Raw genomic sequence first — 22727 nt, 5'->3', positions numbered from 1 at the left:
AGGGGCATAGATATTAACCAAGGTACAGAGCTTGTTGTTAAGTTTTCCTATGAGAATGATTATATCAACCTTTCTTGTCAGTGAGGGATTCAATGGGTTCAAAGGTGAGGGGTTGCACAAACAGAATCACTATTCCGCATTTTTTGGCTGAGTGGTCGCATGCGTGGTGTGTGTTGGGACACTGCTTGGAGTGCAGCTGGGGGTGAGAGTTGTGTATTTTATTATTATTATTAATTTTTTATTTATAGGGTGCCACAAAGTATCCGTAGCGCCGCACAAGGACAAACAATGGCACAGTACAAGGTGAAACAGCACAGTACAAGTAACAGTAAGCACTATAACTCTGGGGGCTCAGGCACAGCATGAAAGAGAGGGATGGAGGGGAAAAGTGAGTATAGGCAGGTAACTATGGCCCAAGAGGGTGGGCACGGATGACAGGTTGAGAGTCACTGAGGGGAGCGGAGAAAAGCGAGAGGAGACAGAGGGCAGAGGGACTGAGAGGAGGTGAGCTGAGTAGCTGGAGAGCGCAGTTAAAAGTGATGGAAACAGAAGGTAGGAGAGCCCTGCTCAAAGGAGCGACCAATCTAAAGGGAGGGGAAGACAGACAGACACATGGATGAGACGGAGAGATGGGAGAAACAGAGATGGAGTCGAGGAAGGGGGAGAAGGGAAGAAGGGATGAGAAAGAGAGGTAGCCGACTGGTGGGAGTTTAGGCATGAGACTGGAAGGCTTTAAGGAAAAGGTGGGTTTTTAATGTTCGTTTGAAAGAGGACAGATTAGGGGAAGTTCTGATGGAGCGGGGGAGCTTGTTCCAATGGAGGGGAGCGGCGCGGGAGAAGTCTTGGATACGTGCGTGAGAGGAGGTAATCAGAGGGGAAGAGAGGCGACGATCGTTGGACAATCGCAGTGAGCGGGAGGGAGTGTGAATAGAGATAAGGTTAGAGATGTAGGGAGCAGTGGAGTTGGCGAGGGCCTTGTAAGTCAGAGTGAGGAGCTTGAAAAGGATTCTGTAGGGGAAGGGGAGCCAGTGAAGGGCTTGGTAGAGTGGGCATACAGAGGTGGAACGGCGAGAGAGGAAAATAAGCCTAGCAGCGGCGTTAAGTACAGATCTAAGGGGAGCGAGATGAGAGAGGGGGAGGCCGATAAGGAGAAGGCTGCAGTAGTCCAAGCGGGAGATAATCAGAGAGTGGACGAGAGATTTGGTTGCATCCTGTGTAGGAAGTGTGTTTCCTGTAAAAAGATTAGATCACCTTTATGAAGTTTGAGCGTGGTGAACAGTTTACTGCACTTCTGAGGGCTATTCAACTCCTTTACATTATAGGAGAGGGCCCTAAGACCCATGTGCAGCGAGAGGGGAGAAGATAGAAAGAAAACTTAGCATGAAGGGAGGAAAAGGATAGTGTTCCGAGTGGGTCCCGGGGGACCGAAGGAGGGCATACGGAGCTCATAAAAGGGTAGGTGAGAGTGTTAAAGTCCAAAATTTAGCGTGGTCTAGTAGGGTAAGGGGTAGGGTGTAAGGCAGTTTGGAGGAATGGCAAGGTAGTCACACAGTAGGGAAGGCCAGGATGGGTGGTGCGCGGGGGAGATTATTAAGTGCAAGGGGAGCACATAGGTCATCAAGGGAGCTAGAAGCTCCAGGGGAGTGCGTCGGGTGAACCAGAGGACGCATCACAAGAAAGGCAGAGAATGTACCCACTTGGGATACCTGAGGTAATAGACTTGGAGCGGAGGTAATAGTAGGTAGAGGGCGGAGCAACAAGGGGGGTGGGCGAGGAGTTGAGGCAGGTGCCATCCAGGGCAGCCGGGCGCATGCGCAAATTAAGAATTGCTAATAGCCTCAGGTGGCTAAGTGTTCCTCCTGTGCCCAAACATTTTCATTGGCCCAATCTGGTATTTAAGGCAGGAAGGGGCAAGCCTCCCTTCCGGTTTTAGTCCCTGCTACTCCTACTACTAGAGAAGTAGACCTGGGGGTATCCGAGTACCTGTGAGCGCGTTTAGTTCTACGGGAAAGGCGGCTGCTTTAGGAGAAGACCTCTGAAGCGGTTCTAGGAGTTGATACCTGGGGCGTGAGCCATAACATTATAACCGGCCTTAAAAACTTGAAGGGAGTGAACTATCTTGAATTCCGTTCCTATGGAGCCAAGCCCAGCTCAAGTGTTAGCAGGTCAAATCCAGACCTTGTCCCAAATGGTCCAAGAGTTGTCCCATCTCCTGTGTTGGAGCTGAAAATAAACCTTCCGGATCGCTTCTCGGGAGACCGCAGACTCTTCCGCAGCTTCCGAGAGAGTTGCAAACTCTATTTTAGATTAAGGCCACTTTCGTCGAGGACACCACAACAGAGACTGGGGATAATTATTTCCCTTCTGCAAGGGGATATTCAGTCTTGGGAATTCAGTTTAGATTTTAACAGCCCCCATTTGCAGTCTGTGGATGCGCTCTTTGAGGCACTAGGTCTGATCTATGACGAACATCGTGTAGCTTCGGCAGAGGCGCAAATTCAATCTTTAAAGCAAGGACGACGTTCTGCCGAGGAATATTGTTCTGACTTCAGGCGTTGGTCTTTGGACTGTGAATGGACCAACCCAGCTCTTCGCAGCCAGTTCCGTATGTGCCTTTCTGAACAGATTAAGGATTCTCCTGTCCAGCAATCCTATGGTGGGATCCCTGGAGGAACTTATGCAGTTGGCTATTCGGATTGACCGAAGGTTCAGAGAAAAGAAAGCAGAGAAGGGAAGTCCTTCGCCCCATTTCCCTGTTCCTTTTCAAGCTTCTTCCAGTGATCAGGTTGAACCCATGCAACTGGGAGTCTACCGGTTGTCTATGGAGGAACGAACCCGGAGACGTACGTTGGGCCTCTGCTTGTATTGTGGAGAGAAGGGCCATCTGCTTTGTACCTGCCCCGTTAAACCGGGAAAAGACCAGGCCAAGTGAACATGAAGAGAGTACACTTGGGCCTACAAGTAATCTCTCCAAAAAATTCTGTGCTTATACCTGCCCAGCTCATGTATGGTGGACAAGATATATCTGTTCCCGTATTCTTGGACAATGGAGTTGCTGGAAACTTTTTAGACTTGGCTCTTGCCCGGTCCCTGGGTTTCTCAGCTGTTCCTCTTGAATCCGTCATCGCTGTACATGGGTTGGATGGGAATCGCCTGGACAAGTTTGAAATTCATCACCGTTCACCTCCTCTGCAGTTAAAGTTGGGTGCCCTTCACTCCGAAACCATCTCTCTGTACCTAATTCACTGTTCCTCTGTACCTCTGATCTTGGGCTTGCCTGTATTGCCTGTATTGACTGGACTAAGCATGAGATAACTCAGTGGTGACCTCTGTGCTCTTCTTCTTTCTTGTCCCTGCCACTCAGGGTTACTCATACTTGCCCCGAGCAGTTACCTTTTCCTTATCGTGAATTCCACAACGTTTTTTCGAAGAAAGAAGCAGATATTCTCCCTCCTCACCGGGAGTACGACTGTGCTATTGATCTTATCCCAGATTCTAGATTGCCCAAGGGAAGATTATATGCTTTGTCTATTCCAGAGACCCAAGCCATGGAATTGTATGTAGAGGAGAACCTGCAGAAAGGCTTTATTCAGCCTTCCAAGTCATCTGCCGGGGCAGGCTTCTTCTTTGTTGCTAAAAAGGATGGCGGGCTGAGGCCTTGTATTGACTACAGGGGGCTAAATAAAATAACCATCAAAAATACTTATCCCTTGCCACTTATCTCAGTCATCTTCAATCAACTTAAAGGAGCTAGAATCTATTCTAAAATAGATCTTCGTGGAGCAAACAATCTGATACGTATCCGGAGTGGAGACGAGTGGAAAACGGCCTTTAATACTCAGACGGACCACTATGAATACCTCGTCATGCCTTTCGGCCTCAGCAACGCTCCAGCTGTCTTCCAAGATTTGATTAATGACGCCCTTCGAGAATTCTTGGGCTCCTATGTAGTGGTCTATTTGAATGACATATTGATTTACTCCCGCTCATTAAAGCAACATCGAGAATATGTACGCCAAGTACTTCCATCACCTGTACGCTAAATTAGAAAAGTGTGAATTCAAATTCTTCACTTTTCTGGGATATGTTATTTTCCCTGAAGGCTTCGCTATGGACCCCACGAAAGTACAGGCTATTCTCGACTGGGTGCAACCCTCAAATCTTAAGGCCATCCAAAGATTCCTGGGATTCGCTAATTATTACAGGAAATTCATTAGTTCATTTTCTATTCTTGTTGCTCCCATCACGGCACTGACTCGCAATGGAGCTGATCCGAACATCTGGCCGTCTGCCGTAGTTTCTGCCTTCGAAGCTTGAAAAACGTGCTTTCATGTCTGCCCCTGTACTGAGACATCCTAATCCAGACCTTCCCTTTATTGTCGAAGTTGATGCTTCGGATGTAGGAGCTATGCTATCTCAAAAAGACCTTGAAGACCATCGCCTTCATCCCTGTGCTTACTTGTCTCGAAGATTTTCTTCCGCTGAAGATGACGTGGGTAATCGTGAGTTACTGGCCGTCAAGTGGGCATTAGAAGAATGGCGCCACTGGCTTGAAGGAGCAAAACATGTTATCACAATATATACCGATCATAAGAACTTGTCTTACATCGAATCAGCTAAAAGGTTGAATTCCAGGCAAGCACAGTGGTCCCTCTTCTTCTCTCGTTTCCATTTCATTATTACCTTCCGGCCTGGCTGAAGGAACTTTAGGAAAGATGCCTTGTCTCATAGTTTTATCTCTTCTCAAACTCCAGTCTCTGAGCCCTGTTCCATGGTTCCCACTTCTTCTATTTTGATTGCCTTCATGCAGGAACTGGGTAAAGCCCTTCAACAATTTCAACCACAGGCACCTCCTGAAACTCCAGCGGACAAACTCTTCGTGCCTGTACACCTCAGAAAGTCGGTCCTCTCAAAGTGTCATGACAACAAGACTTCTGGACATCCCGGTACTGCACAGACCATCAAAATTATCTCCCGTGTTGTCTGGTGGCCATCATTATCTGTGGATGTTAGAGGATACGTATCGTCCTGTGTTCTGTGCTCCAAGAACAAGGTTTCTCAAAATTCCCCTTCTGGGTTATTACTGCCGTTACCAGCCCTGGTCAGACCTTGGACTCACTTGTCCATGGATTTCATTGTCGATTAACCTCCATCTGCCGGGTGCAACACCATCTGGGTAACTGTGGATCGATTCAGTAAAATGGCCCATTTTATCCCTTTGACCAAGTTACCTTCAGCACGCTCTTTGGCTGCCTTGTTTTTCAAGCATGTGTTTCGCTGTCATGGTCTGCCGGAGGATATAGTGTCGGACCGGGGTTCACCATTTTTTGCAGTTTTCTGGAAGGCCTTTTGCTGCCTCTAAGGCATCAGTCTCAGTCTATCATCTGCCTACCATCCGCAGTCAAACGGACAAACCAAAAGGGTGAACCAATCGCTGGAGCAATATCTATGGTTGTATATATCCAAGAATCACAATGACTGGGCTGACCTTCTTCCATGGGCCGAATTTGCGTACAACTAGGCATGCCACACTTCTTCTCGGTACTCTCCCTTTTATTGCAACCTTGGGTACCATCCCAGAGTCAACTCATTGTCCTCTCTATCTACTGATAGGCCATCCGAAACCAGGGCCACGGCCAACCAGCTTAGGAAGATCTGGAAATCGGTACATCAGTCTTTACTCCGAGCTTCTTTTAGGTCTAAGGTCTTTGCCGATCTACATCGTTCTACCTGTTCCTTCAAGGTTGGAGATTCAGTGTGGCTCTCTACTCGGAATATAAGACTCTGTCAACCTTGTAAGAAATTAGGACCCAAATTTACTGGTCGATTTACCATCTTAAAGCAAGTCAACCCAGTAGCCTTCAGACTGAAGCTTCCTGAATCTCTAAAAATTCCCAGTATGTTCCACTGCTCTTTGTTGAAACCTGCCCGGTCTTCCAAGAGATTCAAACCTCGACAGTCCTCTAGACCTCAGCCAGTTTCGGTGGATGGACATCAATAATTTGTAGTCGAGAAGATCCTTGATTCAAAAAAGGTTCAGGGTCAGTTTCACTAACTAGTTCATTGGAAGGGGTACGGTCCTGAAGGACGGTCCTGGGTACCGCAAAAGAAATCTACATTCAAATTACTCACTGATTTCTTTAAAAGATTTCCCGGAAAACCTGGTTGTCGAGGTTCCTTGACCCCTCCTCAAGGGGGGGTACCGCCGCGACTCGCTCTCCTCTCTGCCCCAGCGTCCCGCCCTTCGTCATGACGACCGGGACGTCACTTCTGCATTGTCCCGGCCATTACCAGGGGACGCTCTCACACTGTAGCGCCGTGTCCCATCATTCAGGGCGGCCGGGCGTGTGCGCAAATTTGGAATTGCTAATAGCCTCAGGTGGCTAATTGTTCCTCCTGTGCCCAAACATTTTCATTGGCCCAATCTGGTATTTAAGGCAGGAAGGGGCAAGTCTCCTTACCGGTTATAGTCCCTGCTACTCTGCATACTTCTGCTGTGTTGTAGCTCATGCTATTATTAATATCGGTGCTGACCCCTTGCCTGGATACTGACACCGTTGTTTTGCCTGTGACCCTTGACCTCTTGCCTGGATACTGACACATCTTATTTGCCTGTGCCCCTGACCCATTGCTCGGATACTGACGCCGCTGAATTGCCTGTGACCCTTGACCTCTCGCCTGTATACTGACTCTGTTGATCTGCCTGTGACCCTGAAAACCCTTTCCGGGACTCTCACTCTGCCTCTTTTGTTATCACCTCTGCTACGTTCTCAGGCTATCAACTCCTACTACTTGAGAAGACGACCTGGGGGCATCCGAGTACCTGTGAGCGCGTCTATTTCTACGGGAAAGGCAGCTGCTATAGATGAAGACCTCTGAAGCGGTTCTAGGAGTTGATACCTGGGGCGTGAGCCATAACACCTAGTGGTATTTAATTTCCCGTTATTGGAGGAGTGTGGTGATAGGCTTAAAGTATCTCCATTTAGCTAGAGAGAGTGGGGAAGAATTGTAAGCCAACATTGTCGAAGGTAACCGTTTGAAGGTGGTGGACTTCCTTCATGATGGCTTCTTTCGCCATAAAGTAGTGCATTCTGAGGACCGGGATCTCAGCACCCGAAGGGCTCGATCAAGGAGGAGGTGATCCTCGGGGGTCAAGGGGGAAAGCTTTGTAAAACATTTTTTGATGTAAAGTTCCAAGTGGGCAGGTTCAACATGTTCAGGTATCCCATGGATTCTCAGGCTGTTGCACCATGCCCGATTGTCTTGGTCTTCTTGACCATTTTGTAAGCGGATGATATCTTGGCACATTTGATGAAGGTCTGTTACAAATAATTGTTGGTAAGGCACCACATCTTCTACTCTATGTTCTAGGTGGTCTGTTCTATCCCCTATTTTCAGCAATGTCCGCTTTCAGAGAATGGAGAACCTATACAGGAGGGACATGGTGTCCTGACAGGTAGCAGGTGAGTGGTCTTCATCGTCCTGATCTGAATCAGAGTGTTCGCTTGTTTCCTGTTTGCAGAGGTAGGGAAAGGAGGTCGCCTCCCGTCGGTGCAAGGAGGTTAGTAAACAGGCTGCGGGTGGGGTGGGTGTGGGGGAGGGGGTAGTGCAGGTGGGAGGATCTAGTTGCTACCCATTGGATGTCTCTGGGTCAAGAGGAACAGAAAGTCATGGTTAGTCCCTAATCATATGCAACTCGAAGGGTGAAAGGATGGCAGGGAGGCATGGAAATTCCAGAAATGTTTAGGAGTTGGTGGTATGGCTCAGGCCGTTTGTTGTGTAAGCAAGTGGGAGACACAGTCCTTTGGATTTAGGTTTGATAGCTAACATACCACGTTAATAGTTGAAAAAAATGTTATGTCAAAGAGCTATCATCTGTTATTCTGGCGGGTCTTGTCATAAACTTACAGAACTGATGGTAGAGGTCTTCTCCTATAACAGCTACCTTTCCCGTAGAGCTTGATGTGCTCACAGGTACTCAGATGCCCCCAGGACATAACTCTAATGTAGTGCAAGTTTATGCGCAACACCACAGTGAACAGGTAGGAGGAGCCAATCCGAAACGTAGCGAGCAGTCCGAAGGTAGGCCTAGGTCAGGGGTCCGAAGCAGACAGGATGGTCAGGGAAATCACCAAACAAGCAGAGTCCACACTAATAAACAGTGAGCATTCCATAGACACCTATACAATACAGAGAGCATTCTCTCGACCACCAGTCAAAACACAATACATACTAGTGACTTCTGTTCAAGGCCAACCCTGTTCTGAAACGATCTATAAAATGGTTGCCCTTAATTTTCTGATGTTGTCACATTGCAGACTGTGTAAAATCTTTGGTAGCTTTACTATACATACCCCAAACCTATGGTGGATTTGCTATGCATCCTCAGATCTGTGTCTGTTGCTTTATAATACAGCCCCGTTGCTAATCTCCTTTGGTGACAACATGTAGACCTCAGTTTTCTGGTGGTGATCTAATTTACTCTGTCTCTTGGCATGATGGAGAACAAGTTTTCCTGTGCCAGAATGCCGCCATACCCAGCAGACCACTTCCAGTACAAACATATGATAGAATTTAGTAGATAAACTTGTACATGATAATTTTGAGATCATGTACATACTACATCTAGGGTTGGTTATCCACTGGTGATTGGAAAACAACAGTGAAACCTCATACCAATGGTGGACACACTTACAGGCAGTGAATGTACCTAAATAGAGGAAGCAGCACCCAAAAATGCCTTATTCCCACTGCTCCTGTCCACCAATGCAAGTTGGTATGGGTTATTGAAACCAATAAGCTCCATCCTGATTCCCATTTACATAATTTTACAAGCATTACAAAATGGAGTCACCAGTTGAGAGTAGTAGACAAGCCGGGTCAGTACCAGAACAGAAGGGAGAAGTGCCAGTTTGCCGTAAATAGGCAGTCCAATTACAAATCAGGCGGTCGGTAATGTCATACAACAGCTGACTGCCGATAGGAAACGCTAAAGTCGCACCCCGTTGCCAAGCAATGGGCATGCATACCCAGTCCAGCCAACAGTGCACCCAGAAGTCATGTCCCATTGGTAGGCAATGGGCGTGCACTGTCGGCATCGGAGACAGTCTTACTCTCAGACACGTACTATAATGTAATTCAACAGGGAAGATATAAAATGAAAAAACACTTGCATTTTCTAGTTCACCAGGTTGTATTAAGAAATCTCTGTCCCTTTTCTTTATGTATGCTGCTGCTCCTCTGACTTGTGTGTTTGTCCTGTCTTGCCTATGTGTGCTGATCATTGTTGCTAACTCTTCTTTATCTTTGTTGCAAATACTGTGCTGCAGATGTATCATCATTACGGATTCTATTGATTAAAGTCATGTAGTGTCATTCAATATGCATCACTGCAAATCGCAGCTTGTATATTTAAACACTGCAGCAATTTACCATGCTGGGGCTGCTCTTGGAGCTCTGGCAAAGTCCCACCTCCTCCACGAACAGTTTTTACTATTTATCTGCAACCTAGTGCTGTCGGTGAATGGAGGAAGTGCTATGCGCATGTATGATGAGATATCCAGCGAAGTCAGAGGGGCCCATTGAAAATGACAGGTAACACCATCCTGCGATGGTATTATCTTGCTGCGAAAAGCAAAAAGCTTAAGAAACTGGAGAACTTCCCAGACCCCATATTAATATATGTGGTCTGCATTAAGAGACGTTAGCTAGGTTATATCAGGAGAATTGTATGATTTCCCCTGCATGGAACCCTTCATAAGTTACGTGATGGCCATTTTACGCATATCATCTTAATAAATAGACCCCTTTGTGTGTGTTGCTTTTCAAGTAGTTACTTTCTATGGTTGTCTCTGGTAGTTGTGAGGAATGAGTGAGCAGGGTGATTGTGTAAGTTGATAATGGGTGGGAGCAAAGAACTCCTTAGAGTAAATGCAGAAGATCTGCATGGGTGTGTAAGGCTGGGTAAACACTACAGGTTTTTCAGCCGATTATCTGGCCAAGCATCTGTAAACCGACTGTTCGGCTCGATATGGCAGTGGTGTGTTTACTTACACAATGACCAATAGTCTTTCCAAAGCAATGATCGTCAGTTCATACTCTTGTTCCAACTGCCTTCTTTTCCTGCAGTGTGTATGCACTCATGATCACAATCTCAATAGAGTTTAGTAAGTCATGACTTTTTCAGCTGATGCCAGCAATCAACATGTCCCGGTGAATAAATGTAGAGAGTGCTGTAGATGGATTAATTTGTTCATTCATTCTAAAACTGAAAATTTTGTTTCAGTTACTGAAGCTAACGACATTTGTAATGACATGTGGATAGCTATAAAAAGATGCTCAGGCTCGGTTCCTTGAGAACCGAACACACCCGAACTTAGGGGATCCGAGTACAGAGCCAGCTCGGCTCTTTAGCGCGCCCTCAGGTTCGAAAACGAGGCAAAACGTCATTGTTACGTTATCGGATCTCGCGATTTTTGGATTCCTTATAAAGATCCAACATAACGGTGGGTAGGTGGAAGGGAGGGCGGGCCCAAGGAGAATTCCATTTTGCACCCTTTTTCTTTTCTGCCACTGCTGTGTGCCAATGTTTCCTAGAAACTGCTATGTGTTTGTGTTATTGCACTGTCGCTTACCATCCAGCCAGGTCGCTGCAGTATTTGTCCGAAAGTATATGAAAATAATATTATGATCTGTGAGGTGGTCAAAATTGACTGCAAATGACTTGAAAATAGTGTTATTGGGGTTAATAATAATGTAGGAACAAAAAAAAAATAATAAAAAAAAAATATGTATTAGCATATTTTAGGATTTTTTCTAAAAAATCAAAAACCAAAACACACGAGGGCGGTTTTGCCAAAACCAAAACACGAAGCTAATCCAGATCCAAAACCAGTTCACTGGGGTCAGTGAGCATCTCTAATAAAAAGGCAGTTAATCTCTGGGATAGGAGTGAATGAATACTGTGCTGTCATTCTCAAATTGACTACAGGATCAGATGAAGAGCACAGATCTAAAGGTAAATCGTGTATAGTGTGTACACATGTATTGGCAGATTGATTGGAACTTACGTTGTAAAATCATTAGTGATAACAAATTGGTTGAAAGTTTTTGTAGTGTGTACCCAGCCTAAGTGAGTACAGTGGGACTGTTTGATAGTAGTGAGTGTGTACAGTGGATATATAGGCAAATTATAATAATCAATAATTTAATTTCCTTGAAAACACCATAGCAGCCCTAACAAATGGCTCAATCCTTAATCAGCTGAGTAGACAGGAACAAATGCCTCCAGAACGAATGTAGTGTGACTCTTCCTTCCTTTGTTGTTTTGTGTAACTTTCCAAGCTGTCTCTGAAGAACATATAACATGGAGGGAATATTTGGGATGCCATCAAGATTTTCATACAAATGAAATTGTCAGTGAGTATAATTTTCCTATTTCCTCCTCAGACTCCATGTCAGCCCTAACGAGTGGGATGTACAGCTAGCAATAACACAGGGTGGGACCAAAAGAGAAAGCCAACACTGATCAATTCATGCATATAAATATCTTATTGATCAACTGCTTGAAGAATATTCCTCCCAAACTGAATGTCAGTTGACGTAGTGTCTGAAAAAGGTATGAAGCCAGAGCCCTGTGTGCCTAGGTGGTTGCCACTGTCCTTCACATCCGTTCCTTTGATAAGCATATGTAATGACTTCTGCAATCCAGTGTCCTTGGTTGGAACTTTCCCTTAACATGGGAAGTAGAGAGATGATACCTCTTTCTGCATTCCTTTGTTCTTGACAAATAAACAGAAATTGGTGTAGGGTTGAGCCATTGCGGACAGAGCAAACACATGCTATCCCCCTTTCCCCTGCAGGGGTTTCTTATATGGCACTAATATGGAAATTACTGAGGATAGGGATCTAGAAGAAACTATTTCAGGTAACTAAAAGGCAGTTAAGCAATGCACCAAGTAATGAGAAAGGTAAGTCAGATGCTTGGTTGCATAGGAAGGGGAATCAGTAGCAGAAAGATGAAATAATGCCACTGTATAGGTCATTAGTATGGCCTCATCTAGAAAACTGTTCAATTCTGGAGGCCAAATCTCCAGAAAGATATAAATACATTAGAGACTGTACAAAGAAGGTCAACTAAAATAGTGCATGGCCTACAGCACAAAACTTACCCAGAAAGACTAAAAGAACTTAATATGTATAGTTTGGAGCAAAGAAGGGAAAAGAGGGCACATGATAGAAACTTTCAAATATATCAAGGGTTTTAGCAAGGTACAGGAGGGAAACGTACTTCAAAAAAAGAAAGATGTTTCAGAACATGAGGACATGCACTGGCGGGAAGTAAGTTCACAGGAAATTTGAGGAAAAACTACTTCACAAAAAGGGTAGTGGATAAGGGGAAGAACCATCCATCAGAAGTGGTAGAGGCTAATACAGTAGAGCAATTTAAACATGCTTGGGGCATACATAAGGTCATCCTTACAAAGAATAAAGTATTAAATAGGGTTTGAGGTTACCAAAGGTTAAAAAATGGGCAGACTAGAAGGGCCAAGCGGTTCTTATCGGCTGTCAAATTCTATGCTTCTATGAGTTCAGTTCCAAAGCGAACGAGAATAACCTGCTTGAAATCAAATTATTTCTAACTACTTCTAAAAGCTGGCAATAATTTTGTCCGGCTCATTTAAGCATATCTGCATGGAATAAGGTACGACCTAGTAAATGTTTCTGTTTTTTCTTTTATTCTACTGCAAACCAAAGAAACACATATGTGGATACCAAAATGTTTCAATTTCCACAATTTTCTGGAAGAAATGGTGCATAGTTTTTGACACAATTGTGTATTAAATAATGCTTTTTAGCAGTTTGCAAAGAAAAAAGAAAAGCAAAAAAATAAAGGAAGCAAAACCATGTAGCACTGCAGGGGGAGGGGGCAAATTTAAAATGTATGGGGAGGCTAAGAGCTGGGGGAGAGAGTGTCTCCTAGCTCAACTCTAAATTGCTGTATAAAAGGTACAGCTTTCCAGTATTTGTGTGCTACATGCAAAAGCAGCCAGTACCCTTCCCCCTGGCCTGATGGGGAGCTGCTAATGCTTGATTCATTAAAAACTCCAGTTTTAACCAACCCCTCTCAAGATCTCTGAAAGGGTACGGAAACTACACTGGAAGTGGGAGGTTGAAAATATAACTCCCACTGTGGCAGTATCCTTTGTTGTCAGAAGTCAGGAAGATTTCTCATACAATATTTTGGGTCCCATATAGACTGAAGTTCTTGGGACAGGTATACTCACTCTAAGGGCTAGATTTACTAAGCTGCGGGTTTGAAAAAGTGGGGATGTTGCCTATAGCAACCAATCAGATTCTAGCTGTCATTTTGCAGAAGGTACTAAATAAATGAAAACTAGAATCTGATTGGTTGCTATAGGCAACATCCCCACTTTTTCAAACCCGCAGCTTAGTAAATCTAGCCCTAAGAGGATGAAGTCCTTTAGACAATTGGTTGAGAAATTTGGTATCCTAAATTTTTACAACTGAGTCATGCCCTGCAAAACATTGAACTTCAGGACATCCCCACACATGGGATACTACTCATATTATAATCTAAAGTCAACTCAACTTTTCTACATAGATCATATTTATTCCAATAAAACCATTTCTGTCCCAGTAATTCCATCTGCCCAAAATGCTTAACCACCTAGGACAAATTAATTAATCTCTTGTGGGACTGCTCTAAAATCAAGAGGTTTTGAGAACAGCTTATAATTCATCTTGAACCAGATCCCTGTCTTTAGGGAATACTCTTGAGGGGTGGGGAGGGGGGGTTGCAGAAGGGGTTGGATGAAGCTAAACAGTTTCAGTGAATCAAGCTTTAGCAGCTCCCATCATGGCTGGTGGAAAGGATCATAGATCATCCACAATCTTCCCAGTAGGTAAAATAACAATGGGCAAAGAAAAAAATCACAGCATGTAAATAAAATGTTCATCAGCATACCAAAAACAGTCCGTGTGTGGCCACTTTGACATTCAATAGATTATTAGTATAAGGTAGGAGTTAATTATGCGGTAAAAAAAGGAAATTTTTCATAGCACTAGACATTAAATAAGTTTGTTTGGTTGATTTAGTACCAGATAGACAATGAAATGGATTATTGCATATCTGCACATTAGCGGTAAATAACCCCCCCCAAAAATTTCAAGGGCAGCATGGAAATTAAATCTCCTAATATAGTAAACTGAAATGGAATTTAAGATATACACCATTAGGTAAATATTAGTGCTACTATATTGAGACACATCTTACCATATAAGTTACAAATGTGGTTGAAAGCATATGTGCAAATTAATGCTACACTGTCCTCAGCCAGAAAAAAAATAACACTTCCAAAATGTGTTAAATTACTATTGAATTATTTAGACACAATGGCAACTTGGGCACAGAAATGCTATATGATGTTCATCATAGGTAAATATAAATGTGTGTGAAACAACAAAATACTTCAAATAATTTGGAGATATTAAAGTGTAATTGAATTAACTTTTCTTTGAAAAATTAAATTCAATAAGATTTAATGTTAAAACAATTCATGATGCAGGTTTAAACTATTCCAAAATATTAGCATTAGTGTGTATGTAATACTGAAAGACTCAGTGTCGCAATAGTGAAAAGTCTGGGAACGACATTAAAGCTCTAGGCCATGCATACAATAAGGGTGTAACAATTTCATAAGAAACACATTTTACAAAAGGAAGGAGTCTGTGCACTTGCGTATTTTCTAACTGCATTATGTAACTACAAAGGAAATATTTATTCTTGCTCATAATTGTGACGTGTGTGTGTATATATATCTCAGTATATACAGATGGTGATAGCCATAGCTGTTTAGCTCTAAAATATAAATATTGAGCAGGGTTGTGTCTATCACTACATAAACTTATGCAAAGAATGTTTGTGCCTTCCAATTACCAATCATTGTGTATAATTATATATATATATATATATATATATATATATATATATATATATATATATATATATATATATATATATAGGATACTTGTTAGTACTTCATTGTTTTAGTTTTATGTATGGAATTGCTGTATCCAGCACTGTAGAACAAAAACACATTTGATAGGTTGATAGCACCTATCCAGTCTCAAAAAAGAACATGTCCCCACACCCAGCAACAGAATAGATAACATATTAAAAATATATTTTAATTAAATACAAAAACATACAAGGTGAGTAAGCTGTAACCACCCAGTGAGCCTTGTCCAGATTGTTAAGTTCATCTCAAAGCACAATACTGAAAAATGTAATTTCCTCTTTACATCTTAGTTCAGAAGGCAAGTTTCTTCATCATGAGGTAAATGCGGGAATCCACCTCAAACCCGTGCAGATTATTAGCATCTCCCTGTAGTCTCATCAGCAGGCCACCATATGATACATATGCAGACCTGTAGGGAGGCAGGACACAGTTATGTGGGCTACATCATGAAGGGAACATGGTGTGATGCAAAGGGTGGAAAAGTATCAGTACATGAAGGAAGATAGAGAAGAAGTGGGAATGCTTACAGACGAGTGGCAGCTTCTGTGGAAGTTTCATCCCCTTCTATCCGATAGACCTTTCCATACATAACGTATTCAAACTGGTCTGCTCTGAGAACAAAAAACACTGTCAAGTGAACATTACCAACACTCCTAATCCCGCAAATCAGGACAGGGTATCAAGTATTTTGTATGTATTCAAATCACTATTGCACCTGGAAGGCCGGTCATCATTGGGGTTGTACTCGCCATCATCCAATGTTCCATCTTCATAGAGTGTGTTGGCAATAACCAAGCGGAATTTATCTCCTGAGAAGAAATCAAAAATAATTTATTTCAGGTAACCATTTATGTACATAAAATAAAAAGCAATACCAGACAACAAAATTATCACTCACCCAGATCCACAGGATAAATTTGTATATTCACATCAAGAATCAGATCCATCTTAAATGACTCACTTTCACAATGCAGCCTTGAAACTGTAAAAGAAAATACAAAATAAGAAGGAGAACCTAAATAGAGTAGGTAAAATACATGCTTCCATCGCTGATCTACTTTGTTCAGATGTTTAGTTTAGCTGGAGACGAAACAAGCATGGTGGTCTCCACTTCACCCACACCTCCAGGCATGGAAGCAGAGAAGAATGTGGGGTTGGACTGCTCTTTTCCCAAACGCTGCATACTCAAAGTTCTTCTACCTGGTTTCTTGACTCACATTGCCAACTGTTGAACTACATGCTATCCAGATTTTCAACCTCTTCTTTATTGAGAGATATAATCCCCATGGATAATTCCAGTAACTCAAAGAACATTCTCAGCCTGGCCCCTAATTTAGTATGCTTTATTATACATTCCTACCATTGTCTTAGGCAATTTCAACATCCTGATTGATGATCCACATTTTCCTTCTGCCTCCATACTCTAACATCCTCTTCCAGTGGACTACCATTTTTATTCATCATGATGTCCTCTGCCTTTTTTATGTTTAATCCTTTGTTCAGTTTCTGATTTCCTTAACATTCATTTCCCTTTCAGACCAACTGATATCTCTTCCCCCATCTATTTAACCATTTTATACGCTAACTCAACTAAGCCTTTTCATATCCACAGAAATCTCAGTTTTATTATTTTTCAACAATTTTCCACCTCTGGTCGACAACATCTCTCCGCAATTTCTATTCTCTTCTGTCCTGATATGACAGTCCCACATTTTAAACAAAGTGGGGCTGACATTGATCAAGTGGCTCCAGCTATTCCTTTTTTTCTCTGCATTGATCATGACCTCACCTCCGTCGTGGCACACAAAACAGAATACTGGATTAAAAAAAAAAACTGTCCTACAAAGTAGAATGTTATCAGCAAAATTCTCATGCTTTCTCAAATATTCTATTTACCACCACTACTACCAACATTTTTTGGACACTGCCAAGACAAATATATTTTTTTTCGCCCACTTACAATCAGGCTTCTAAAACCAAACATTACAAAACGACCCTTTAATACATATAAATCTCTACTTAACACTCCCATACCAAACCCTCCAACCACCATCGCTGCCCAAGATCTTGCTTCCTACTTCCAGGACAATATTCAATATGAAACAGTAATGTTCGCCCCAATCTACATCTGCTCAATTAATTCCCTGCAACCTCTGACTCCTTCTCTTCATTTGATACCAAAAATAAAAATAAAGGGATTATTTAGAGTGAGACGTGCAAGGATTTGTATAGCGTATCTTTGTATTTTTTCGCACTGCGCATGCTCAGAAAGTGAACGTACACAACTGCGGTTATCCAGAAACTGATTTTTTTGGGCACTGACAACTCCTAACACCTGAAGAGGTGTGACAATGGGGAAGGAAGGAGTGTCACTGATTAGGTGTCATACTTGACTCTGAATTTACCTTTATTCATATCCAATCTGTCACCAAATCACATTACATACATCCAGAATATGTACATATCTCATGCAAGGCACTGCAAAAACTTTAATCCATGCACCAATTATCTCCTAAATTGACTATTGCAATTCCCTTCTTACTAATCTCCCTCTAACTAGATGTTCACCCATAATTTTCATTTTGACTGCAGCGACTAGACTAAATTTCCTCTCTATAAATTCTTCTGCTGCTGCTCTGTCAGTTCCTACTTTGGTTGCCAGTACTTTACAGAATCCAATATTTAATGCTCCTCCCAGTACACAAAGCCATTAATAAAACATTTAATAGTCACTTGTTATTTATTCCCATTCCTTCTTTCAGGACTTTTTTCAGACTTTATTACGTTCCTCATAAAATAAAAAAGACTTTTGTAGCCTTTAAATCTTCAAGCAATGTCTGAATACACACCTCTCCAGGCAAGTTTAGCAAATTCATAAGGCACCTTCTTTACCTCCCTAAACTATTCTACACAATTACCATCCATCTACATAATTCATACAAACCTTGCATTTATTCCCTCTATATACTCAACTTAAAAAAAAAATTGCTGCGCTACTGGAAAATATAGTCCCATGAAGCACTTTTTCCATTGCAATCTTAAAGGACCAAACTGAAATCTGTACCATTTGACTTTTGATATCAACTTCCTATTTCTCAGCAGTTTGTTTAGCAGGGCCTTCTTGCTGCTTTGTCTATTTGCTACTACCCAATGCTGTGTTATTTTTCAAACAAGATCCCACTGCACTCAGTTGCCAGGGAGCAAAAAATAAAATAAAACACGCTTGTAAAACAATAATAAAAGTAAAAGTAGAAGTCTTAGTTGCATAAATTTCCAAAAACAGGTGTAATCCATTCACCAAGATGCTTCTGCTAAGAGGATTGTCAGAACTTTTATGAACCTTATGAAGAAGTACTAGGTCACATATATCAATTCTATATTTTTACATTGAGAGCAAAATTTACCAGGATGCAAATAAGGGAATGAGCTCACTACAACTGCCCAAAAAAAAGTAAACAAGATCCCACTGCCAGCCAGCAAAAATGACAATTTAAATATATGCCTCTATAACAAAAGTAAAAGTTTGTTTTGTTCTTGTTTCAGTTTGTGTGCACTCATAGTGAGCCTTATTACCACCTTTGCCAAGTAATAAACGGAGTAACTTACCTTTTTCTTTTGTGCCTTTGTTTTATTACTGCATTTGTTCCCAATATCCCAAATGAGTAAGACTATGTCGGCACTGTGTAAATACATGTAAATAAATAATACATTACCTCGATCAAATTTTCGTCCTTCTGGGTCAATATCCTTCACGTCGAAGATATCTTCAAACAAAATACCAGCCATGACACAGAGTAAGCGGAGAGGAATCTGAGAGAGGAAAGGGATATAGGTGAGAAAAGGGCCACGGGCAAAGGAAGAATTATAAAACAAAATTTTAAAGAAGCGCAATATCCAAAATGGATTTTAACCACAAAGTTTTTTATTCCATATGCATGGTAGCCAGTTTCCTTAGGCCTTTACTTTTTTCATTTCAAATGATAAGAAATAAATTAGCTAATGAATGGAAATGTACACACTTTCGGTCATTAACACATTAATTTTCTGCACGTTATAAAGCAGTCAAAGTACATGGTTGTTTTTGTTGTCCTTCAATATCTGTGTATGAGTACTGAGAAACAAGCAGGTATTAGCCTAGCTGCTTTGTATTTTTATATGTAGATGTTAGACAGGGTTGCATGATATTATTGTGTGCTTTTGCTTAAAAGGTCAGTCATGTGCGTAAATAATAATGAATACAATTATTTTAGAAATGCATGATGACCATTTAAACTTACCTAGACAAGCTGTGCTTTTTAGACATATATTCATGTCATCAAGCAGAGTTGTTTAATATTTGTGACGTTATATCAGGGCACAAATTTGCTGTGCTCTATGTATTGGATAAAACTGTATCCAGAGGGCAGGTTTGTGCATAACAAAAAAATAAACAACTCTGTCTGATAGTATAAAGACATTGCAGAAAATCATAGACAAAGGCTACAAAGAAAAACAAATGCAATTAGAAAATTTGCAGAATGATATGTTCAAGTCCTCAAACATTAAAATATTTTGAGCAGAGAAAATTCTGTTAATGTGCTTAGTATGGAGCTATATTTTTTGAGAATAATATTTTATGACAGTAGAAAGTACATTGTCTTTGCATGGGACAATTTCTTGTTTTGTGTGGGTTAAGCACTGAATGTCATTGAGATGATGTGCCAGAGTAACAACATAAGATATATAAAGCAGAAAGCCAAGTATCTGAAACATTATACATTAAGAAAACTATTTGCAGGTGTAGTCAATTAGACTATTTAACATTAAACTGTATTGTAAGCTGGCCAGGCGATAGCTATCCTTTTAGGCTGCCAATTTGGAGGTTAGTGTGTTGTTTTTCAGATCTCTGGGAATCTTCTGCTTTTACAGCTTACCTCTGAAAAGTCAGATTGGGTAGGAGCGATTGCACACAGGATGCTTGGTACTCACCCACTATACATTCTAACAAAGCTGCACTCACTACAGCTTGAATGACTCTTGGGGGGGTATTCAATTGTTAGCGAGACGGGTGAAAATCCAGCGCTCTAAAAAATATTACCGTTAATACGGTAATTTGCGCATAAATACCGTTAATACGGTAATTTACACGCTGGATTTCAACTCGCAGCTCAGGGAGCTGCGAGCTGAAATTCAGCGAGTAATTACCGTATTAACGGTAATATTTTTAGAGCGCGGGATTTTCACCCGTCTCGCTAACAATTGAATACCCCCCATAAGATATGATTTATTATACTACCAAGAAATGTATTCCAAGCACATACACTTTTTTTCAAGTGACCCGTAGCACATATGTTCTGTTTCCATGAAATATTGTGTAATGTCCCTACTTTTACTATAGGGTTCAATGCTTTGACCGTATCAAATGAACTGCTGGAACATATAGTCTTTGGATAACAAATACTGATGCACATAAAGGTTTTTTTTTTTAAAAAACAATACATCCTAGGAGGAAAATGGAACCTCTCTGCCATTACGCAATGCCTCTCAACATTGTTAACAAGACTTGATGGGTATAAAAGTGTATACAACATTGCAAAGCAGTGGTGTACCTCCAGAGTGGATGTGGTCCATGAGATCCATGCCACTCCGAGGTAACAGCACATTCTATTGCAAATTACTTATCTGTACTTCCAGGCAGTGAAACTAAGCTTGGCAGGGGCACATGGAAAAGATGGCAATAATTCAGAGCAAGGCTCATTCAATTGGATTCACTGCAGAATGACCTCACGGACAAATCCTGGGTCTCATTGCAGCTGAGGGCTGTGAACAATGTGGGTCAGAGATACTATTGTAGTATTTGTGTCCTGGGTCTCTCTGTATCCATCATCACCATTTATTTATATAGCGCCACTGATTCCGCAGCGCTGTACAGAGAACTCATTCACATCAGTCCCTGCCCCATTGGAGCTTACAGTCTAAATTCCCTAACACACACACAGACAGACAGAGAGACTAGGGTCAATTTTGATAGTAGCCAATTAACCTACTAGTATGTTTTTGGAGTGTGGGAGGAAACCGGAGCACCCGGAAGAAACTCACGCACACACGGGGAGAACATACAAACTCTTCACAGATAAGGCCATGGTCGGGAATTGAACGCATGACCCCAGTGCTGTGAGACAGAAGCGCTAACCACTGAGCCACCGTGCTGCCAGTATCCTTTCAGTTTCCCATGGGCATGTTAAGCACCACTGCTCTATAATTTATCAGATGCAGTCACCATGACATGGGGTATTTCCCCTTATTTGGGCAAACCCTTAATAATTGAGATGCCTCACAGAGAGCATCATACAGGCACAAAATCTACATCTAAGTTAGTCCATGAGAGGATGCTGGTTTCTTATCAGTTTGACTAGGTGACCAGCAATACCAAACCTAATGTTTTCACTGTGTACACCTTTCATGATACTGCATACATAAGCCCAAAGTGATAGAACCATAGTAATGTACATTTCAGCATGTGCAGGCTCTTTGTACTGTTCCTGAAACATATCCAATTGGTCACCCCCTTCTTCATGTCAGTTTAGAACTGTAAACTACTATGATATCAGCTAAGCACACCCATGGGTAAAAAAAAAAAAATGAGGCACCTTAGCAACCTAGCATAAGCCTGCGATAACTTTCCACACTGCACATAACTTGCTAAAAGGAACACAAGTTACAAGCACAGAGACAAAGCATAAAACCAATTAGCCACAAAACAAACAATTTATTTTTATTTCCAAATTTGTCCAAAGAACCTTACACACTGATAGGATGACATACTTGCACGTTGCCCATGACAAACCGCGAATATCAGTCACCACTGCCAGCGTGCAATACTTAACATACTATGGTATTCTGAATACATATAACCCGCGAAAATATGATCACGACAGACAACGTGTACGTACTGCTAGAAATAGAAACTCCAATACCGCTTCTCCCAGCACCGCACGCCGCTGCAGATACTTTTCCGGTTCCTGGCTACGTCACTTCCCTTCTCCGCGTGCCATTTCCCTTTTCGGTTACCAGGGAGACCGGGTCTCATAGCTTTAGACGTATTAGCTATTAGGCAGACGGTTAATTTCAACCATATAACTTGAGACAGTGGGCAACTCACCAGCTGCTACATATCTATATTTTATAATCATCTAATTGAACACACCGCACCATGTAAGCGCTAGTCACGTCATTTGTGGGACTGGGATATATTTCGTTTGTATATTAAGATAGGGGGATATTCTATGACTGGGGGAGTCTATTAAATATAAACTTTCACTGTACCTATGCAGATAACTCAGATGATATAGTACCCAAGATTGCATCGGAGTGGCATGTTTGAAATATATTAATGTTTTAGACATGGTTTGTTATTTTTTGTCATGACTTAAATTATGTAAATCCCGTTAATATTTAGTTGTTTATCATCATTATCATTTATTTATATAGCGCCAGCAAATTCCTTAGCGCTTTACATTTGGAAACAAACATTAATAAAACAATACTGGTCAATACATACAGACAGAGAGTAAAGAGGGCCCTGCTGGCAAGCTTACAATCTAGTGGACCAGCTAGAATGCAATGGTAAAAAGTATTGAGTGGGCTGTGTGATCAGTAGAGGATGGTAATAGGGTAATCTAGGGAGATTAAGATGGTGGTTGAGGA

General features: G+C 41.9%; 1 protein-coding gene across 2 annotated transcripts; it reads right to left on the bottom strand.

Moving 5' to 3' along the window:
* Window positions 1-15196: 15196 nt before the first annotated feature.
* On the bottom strand, window positions 15197-22080 carry POLR2H (RNA polymerase II, I and III subunit H). 2 transcript variants are annotated; one of them, XM_075202457.1, is made up of 6 exons: window positions 21974-22080; window positions 18755-18851; window positions 15940-16023; window positions 15757-15850; window positions 15569-15652; window positions 15197-15450 (listed from the first exon to the last, which is right to left on the bottom strand). In XM_075202457.1, exons 2-6 carry the CDS (start codon window positions 18825-18827, stop codon window positions 15333-15335), a joined length of 453 nt encoding a protein of 150 aa, XP_075058558.1. In that variant the 5' UTR covers window positions 18828-18851; window positions 21974-22080; the 3' UTR covers window positions 15197-15332. The 2 variants fall into 2 exon arrangements, with proteins under 2 accessions (XP_075058558.1, XP_075058557.1); XM_075202456.1 differs by lacking the exon at window positions 21974-22080 and adding an exon at window positions 21846-21941.
* Between the last annotated feature and the right edge of the window lie 647 nt (window positions 22081-22727).

Source organism: Mixophyes fleayi, chromosome 3, assembly GCF_038048845.1.
Source record: "Mixophyes fleayi isolate aMixFle1 chromosome 3, aMixFle1.hap1, whole genome shotgun sequence".
Lineage (NCBI taxonomy): Eukaryota > Metazoa > Chordata > Amphibia > Anura > Limnodynastidae > Mixophyes > Mixophyes fleayi.
Note: the sequence above shows the minus strand (reverse complement) of the source record. Positions and strands in the feature narration are given on the sequence as shown.